The following is a 7,238-nucleotide window of genomic DNA, read 5'->3' on the forward strand; positions in this document are numbered from 1 at the left end:
CCCTTGTAACCACTAATCTGAACCTTCTTTTTTAGTCAAATTTGGACACTGATTGAAGTTTACAAATAGACACCTAAAGTGACAGTAATAACACCAAAAAAGTAAGTTAGTGTAAAAGGAAGTAAATACACAGTGGCCCTAATGGGCTATGAGTGGCGCCTTTCCTTTCCCCGTAGGTGCAGGCTCTGCTGGGGTGGATTTGCTCCCTGTCAACCCTGTTCGTGGTGGTCGCTGTGGTGTACGCAGTGGACGACACCTCCGCCACCTCTTCAGCTGCCGCTGCTCTCTACCAGGCGCTCCACCAGACCCTGTGGGCAGCGGCCGTGGGCTGGGTCGTGTTTGCCTATCAGGAAGGCTATGGAGGTACAATGCTCACGGGCTAGTCCGTTGAAGGCGACAAATGTGAAAACACAGGGTACACAGAGGGGCTTTTATTTCCTGATGAATGACTGATATTGACTCAAAAACATCAATCTGTCTATGTCCTTGGGGAAAACATCCCACATATCTGTTTTAGATTTTTACATTGGTTTATGTACAAATGCAGGTTCTGAAAGAAAAACGTGCAGCCTCTCCAATGAAGCTAGTTTGGAAGTTGGAAGAGAACTCAGGCAGGGTTCTTATGTAGTCAGAAGAAAAATCCCAGTGCCGGGGACAAGAGTCCTGGTCACACCCACCCTGGGCCTCGGGTTCCTCATCTGAGGGTGGAGACTGAATAGTTGCCAAATTCCCTAGCCCTTTGAAAACTGAGGAAACTGTTTCTGCTGAGCCCGGCCTTCAATGTTCAGGGGGTCAAGTAGAAAAAGGGCTTAAATGGGAAGAGAAGGGTCTTCTCCAGATTAGAAATGTTTATTCAAGTCACCTGCCTTTTTTTTTTCCTTTCTTATTTGGCATGAGGTAGGAACTGGGTGCCTGAGGTGTCAGCAAATGACAGGAGAAAGGCTGGCAGGAATCATCCAGAAAGGTTCTGGCCTCACATGCCCAGAGGCCCCAGAGCAATGGAACTAGAGCCAGGTGGAGGCCTGACCACTTTACACCCTAGGGAAGCAATCAGGATGATTTGCTTAAACCTTGACCTGTGAACACAAACCTGTTAACCTCAGCAAAGCGGGTTGGAAATCATGGTTTAAGGAGGAAAATAACAAAGTGATCATAACAACTTGTGCTGACTGAGCACACATTCACGCCAGGCCCTGTGGAGAACTTCCCCCATCTGATCCCAGGTAACCCGGCCACACCCCTGTAGGTAGAGCTATAATTAGCTGTGTTTCTCAAAGAGAAAACCGGTGCCTGGAGATGAAGCAACACGTGAAGGTCACAGCTGGTTAGTGGTTGAGCAAGAACGTGAACCCAGGGCCAAGTGCAAAGCCGAAAGCCTGCACTCCTCTTTTCTGTGCGATAGCACCCCCCTAGATGTTTGATTATTCAAATTGTTCTGGAATTTTAGAGTCTTTGATGGTGAGCGATTTGTTCTTTAAAGAAATTAGAATTCAATTATAATTAAAATGAATTATTTTAATTATTATTTTCTTTTTTGGTGAGGAAGATTCGCTCTGAGCTAACATCTGTTGCCAATCTTCCTCTTTTTGCTTGAGGAAGATTCACCCAGAGCTAACATTTGTGCCAATCTTCCTCTATTTTTTTGTATGTGGGACACTGCCACAGCGTGGCTGACGAGTGGAGTAGGTCCGTGCCTGGGATCCACACCCGAGAACCTGGGCTGCTGAAGCAGAACGTGTGGAACTTTAACCACTTGGCCATGGGGTCAGGCCCAATTATTTTAATTTTAAAAGCGTTCTCTTATATGGAGAAATGACGTTAAAGAAGAAATGGGCTGCATTCTCTCCGACTGATGTATGTGGATATGTGGGTGGCTGTTTGGATCACAGGACCACGCCCTAACACTGCCCCCACCTGGTGATGATGACCCTGAACTGTCAACAGAGCCTCAGAACATAAGCAACTACTCCCCCGGCCTGGCACAGGCAGCCTATGATGTGGTGGCAAACGTCACAGTATTCCTGTCTAAGGTGAAAAGTCCTGCGGCGTCAAGAATAACCAGCTAATGCACATCTTGATTAGAGAGGGGTGACTTAGGTTAAGTTAGAAGATTAAACAAATTTGCAGCGTTATTATTACAGTGGAGACAGTAAATGCTGTCAATCAGTGGTCTGAATACGGATGATACCTCTTAATCCAGGTGACGAACAAACCGTTCAGTTTATTCTTGAGCAATTTATCCTTCAAAGGTGTGACATCATTGGCCAATCACAGTTACAGGTGCCACTGATGTTCTAGGTCTGTATCTCCAACACTATTTGTAAGATATCAAGGTTGATTAGTAGGTGAATCTAGGAGATGATGGGTTAGATAAATGTTTAGAAAATATGTGTCCACCTGATGACCTTTAGAAAAGTATATGTATTAAAGAATATCTGAAGAAGTGTTTAATGGAGGCTCCCAAGGTGAGAAGGGATCTTGATGGCTCAAATAGTCTTTTCCATCATCTTCAGTCAGTGCCAAAGTAGACCCAGCTGGTCTTGTTCTGTTCAAAGTCGTATTCCATTTAGTTGCCAGAGTCATTTTCTGACCATGTTACTCTTTTAGTTAAAACCTTTCAGTGGTGCCCTGTCACCTACAGCAATGGTCCTCAAACTTTAGTAACAGATGGGCCCATTCTAAAGGAATAAGAATTCTTTTGGATCCTTAGTATTGGCTTAAATTATTTTAATTCTCATTTTACCTAAACAGGAACAAACATAAACCTAGATACAAATTTTATGCTAATAGCACATATACTTAGCCAAAACAAATTTATAAAGTAACCATAAACTATAAAACCAATAAAATCTGAATTAACATTAATTTAATGTGATCAGTAGTTGGCTGGAACCAATTGTAGCTCACAACGTGAACACGGTGTTGTTTGCTGTAGGGCATGTTCTCTTGTGTTTAATTTACCTGTATGACACGGGCTCTTTGCTGACTTTTCCTACAACTGTTTTGTTCGTTCCACAGTCTTGGTTCATCTTATCATTGGGCATTCACTTGGGGGCAAATACATCTTTTGTCTATGAGTCCATCTCTGTATATTCACTCGATTCCATAAAATACTGAATGCTTGCTCTATGCCAAGCACTCTTCTAGATGCAGGGGATATAGCAATAGACAAGAAAAAAATTCCTCTCTTTTAGGAGATTACAATGGGGTAGGAGAAGTGGAGAGACCAGGAGACTCTAGTAGGCTGAATAATGCTCCCCAGAGATGCAAGGTACTAATCCCTGGGACCCTGTAGAGGTGGTTAAGTCAAGGATCTTGAGATGGAGAGATTATCTTGGATTATCTGGGTGGTGGGCCTTAAATGCAATCATGTGTATCCTTATAAGAGGTGGGCAGAGGGAGATCTGACGACACATGGAGGAGACAACAATATGAAGATAGAGCAGAGAGAGATTTGAAAATGCTGGCATTGATTGGAGTGATGTGGCCACAAATCAAGGGATGCTGGAAGCTACCAGAAGCTAAAGAGGAATGGGTTCTCCCCTGGAGCCACCAGAGAGAATGTGACCCTGCCAACACTTCAATTTTGGCCAGTGATACTGATTTTGGACTTCTGGTCTCCAGAATGATGAGAGAATCAATATCTGTTGTTTCAAGCCACCATGTAGGTATAACTTGTTAGAGCAGCCACAGGAAAGGAATCCAGAGCCATATTAAGTACATTTATAATATGATTGCAGATGCAGATACATACAGTGAGTAAAAATAAAGCAGGAGTCAGAGGGTAACTGGAGAAGGGGAGCATTTGCAAATGTGTGGTACGAAGGGAGAGGTCTCTAGACGGGAATGAGCTTAGTGGGTGGGAGGACTAGCAAGAAGGCCAGTGAGAGAGGAGTCAAGGGTCGGGGGGGAGAGAGATGGGAATGTGGACAGAGAGGAGGGAAGCAGCCAGGTCATGCAGGGCCTTCAAGGGCATGGGGAAGAATTTGATTTTATTCTAAATGCCGTGTGACATAATCTGATTTGTGACTTTAAAAGATTACACTGGACGTTGCATGGGGACTATAGGGTGGCAAGAATGAATGCAGAGAAACCCATAGATCCATTTGGAAGCTACCGTAGAAGTCCACGGAAGAGGAGATGGAGGATTCGATGAGAGTGTTAGCAGAGGAGGTGGTGAGAAATGATCTGATTTGAGATATATTTTTAAGATAAATTGACAGCACTCTGTGGAGTTCGAGAGAAAGAAAGGAGTCTGGGATGGGTTCGAAGATTTCATCCTGAGCAACTGAGCAAACAGTGATACACTACTGAACACTTGAGATGAGACTGTGCAAAGGAGAAACAAAAGTCTTTTCATTTTTTTGTGGCTTGAAACAATAGAAATTGATTCTCTAAGTTCTGGAGGCTAGAAATCCAAAATCAAGGTGTTGGCAAGGTCCTTCTGGAAGCTCTGAGAGGGAATATGTTCCATCCTCTCTCCTAGCTCCTGGTGGCTGTTGGAAGCCTTGGTGCTCCTTGGCTCGTAGGTGCATCACTCCAATCTCTGCCTCCATCTCCACATGGCCCTTTCCCTTGTGTCTCTTCTTGTGTTTGTGTCTCCTTTTCTGTCTCTTATAAGGACACTTGTCTTTGGATTTAGGGCCTCCCCTAATCCAGGATGACCTCATCTCGAGTTCTTTTCCTTAATTACATCTGCAAAGACCCTTATTCCAAATAATTATTCCACATTCTGAGGTTCCAGGGGGCCATACCTTTTGGGAGACCATCATTCAACCCACTACAGATAGCAATAAGTCCTATTCAGAGAGGGATTTCTCACTCTATTTAATTTTAATTAATTAAGTAAACAGCCACAGTGGCTAGCGGCTATCCCATGGGAGAGTACAGTTCTAGAAGATACACCACGTTACAGAATATTTGTCCTGAAAGGGACCTAGAAGTTAATCAAATGTCAGGCCCTCAATACCAGATGAAGAGTCTGAGGCCCGCGATGTGAACCGCCTCATCTGTCCCAAGGCCCGGCAGCTCCCGTGGCTGCATCTTGAACCAGATCCCAGGTTAGTGAAACGACTTCGCGCCTTGTTTTACTTGTGGAATGTTTTGTGCTCTGGAGTTGAAACCACACTAAGGAAGTAAACTGACTGTAAACTCAACATTAGCATCTCTCATTTTTTCACCTGCAATGGGAAGGTTTCTTTTTTTTTTTTTTGACGCATTCTCTTAAAAATTATAATGAATAAAGACCTTCTTAAAAGAAGTTCACAGACTTAGGTGCAGAATGCAGAGGAATTGGTAATGACACGGTGTCTTCACAGGCCCAGAGAGGGGCTTGCGGCTCCATGAGTTGGTGCCCGTTCCCTCCAGGTCTGGTAAACCGGCTGCTTTCTTGCACCATCTGGAATTTCCTGGGCAGCATCAGTTACACTTGCTGCTTGGTGCACCCCTTCCGCATGGTCCTCTGCAACGGCCCTCAGGAAACGCTGCTTCACTACACCGACACCAACACGGTGAGGCAGCCCCCTCTCAGCTCTGTGGCCGCACCACGTTTTCTTCTCCTCTGGAGCAACAAAGCAACCTACTGGCTTTGTTAGAAGCCAGTTTTGTTTCTTTTTTTAATTAAGAACCTATTGTTCTTTGTTTTATTTGAGGGAGGGCTTCAGCACAGGGTAATATCTTTATTTATTTTGTTTTTTTTTTTTTTTTTTTTTTGTGAGGAGATCAGCCCTGAGCTAACATCCGCCAATCCTCCTCTTCTTTTTTGCTGAGGAAGACGGCCCTGGGCTAACATCGGTGCCCATCTTCCTCCACTTTATATGGGACGCCGCCACAGCATGGCTTACCAAGCAGTACCTCGGTGCACGCCCGGGATCCGAACCAGCAAACCCCGGGCCGCCGCAGCGGAGCGCGCGCACCCAACCGCCTGCGCCACCGGGCCGGCCCCTATTTATTTTGTTTTTAATGTTTAGAGCTGTTTGTCTTACAGATCCTTTTCACACAGCCAGGATGGTACTTTTTTGTGTGTGTGTGAGGAAGATCAGCCCTGAGCTAACATCCACACTAATCCTCCTCTTTTCGCTGAGGAAGACCAGCTCTGAGCTAACATCTATTGCCAATCCTCCTCCTTTTTCTCCCCAAAGCCCCAGGAGATAGTTGTGTGTCATAGTTGCACATCCTTCTAGTTGCTGTATGTGGGACGCGGCCTCAGCATGGCCGGAGAAGCGGTGCGTCGGTGCGCGCCCGGGATCCGAACCCGGGCCGCCAGTGGTGGAGCGCACGCACTTAGCTGCTAAGCCACGGGGACGGCCCAGGATGGTACATTTTAAGATCTAAACACAATAGGAAGCTTGTAGTAAGATTGTGGCCACTATGCCCCTCTTTCTCTCGAGTTCTATCTTTTCTCTGGACACTGCTTGCTGACCTTCATCACTGGGCTGGCCCTGAGGCTGTTCATTGAGAAACCATGTCAGGACCTGAAGGCATGCCTTCTGGGATGATGCCTGCAGGGCCATGAACGGTCAGGTAAAGCCCCAAAGAGTGGATGGCCCTTCGTTGGTGGTGATGAGGCAAAGCAGGGGTGGCCTCATTTGTGTAAAAAATGCCTGTGTTCCTGAAAAGGGGTGTGAATCTGATTTTATGAATGTTTAAGATAGACAAGTTCTCTGTGTTTACTATGTAAAAGAGTTCTTCGATAATCTTCTTAGTAGCATAATAATCACCCTCTGATATACCTTTTCAGGAAAAAAAATAAGATATTTTTGGTCTCATCCTGTATTTATTTTCTATATCAATGATCATAGGAACACATCAAATGTAGTGAATTTAATGTAATTTGGGTTATAATGTTCACTTTTCTCATTAAAAATCACAGTATGTAGTTTTCCACATCGTAATTGTTTCTCTGTTATTATGATACCTTTGTAGATTTGTAACTTTATCTTGGACTCTCAGGATGGTATGACCCACTAGCGTGCACAATTCATGGGTTTGTCATTACAAGCCTTCCACACATTATCTTTTCTACAAAGTGGTCCCTCCTATGAGTTGAATTGTATCCCCTGAAAAAGATATGAAGTCCTAATCCACTAGTATCCTAGGATGTGACCTTATTTGATCTTATTTGGGGATGGGTTCTTTACAGAGGTAATCAAGTTAAAATCATGCGGGTGTGGCCCTAATCCAATATGACTGTGTCCTTATACAAGGAAGAAATCTGGACATGGAGACAGATGTACACA

At 44.6% G+C, this 7,238-nt stretch overlaps 1 protein-coding gene across 1 annotated transcript in view; it reads left to right on the forward strand.

The window, feature by feature from the left end:
- The window catches only part of LOC131415203 (O-acyltransferase like protein-like), a 69,217-nt gene extending 62,720 nt beyond the window's left edge, over nt 1-6,497 (forward strand). The window contains 3 exon segments of the mRNA XM_058556619.1: nt 177-363; nt 5,368-5,510; nt 6,390-6,497. Coding sequence (XP_058412602.1) covers nt 177-363; nt 5,368-5,510; nt 6,390-6,497 — 438 coding nt within the window.
- The last annotated feature ends 741 nt before the right edge of the window (nt 6,498-7,238 follow it).

This window comes from Diceros bicornis, chromosome 16 (genome assembly GCF_020826845.1).
Source record: "Diceros bicornis minor isolate mBicDic1 chromosome 16, mDicBic1.mat.cur, whole genome shotgun sequence".
In the NCBI taxonomy this organism is placed as follows: domain Eukaryota; kingdom Metazoa; phylum Chordata; class Mammalia; order Perissodactyla; family Rhinocerotidae; genus Diceros; species Diceros bicornis.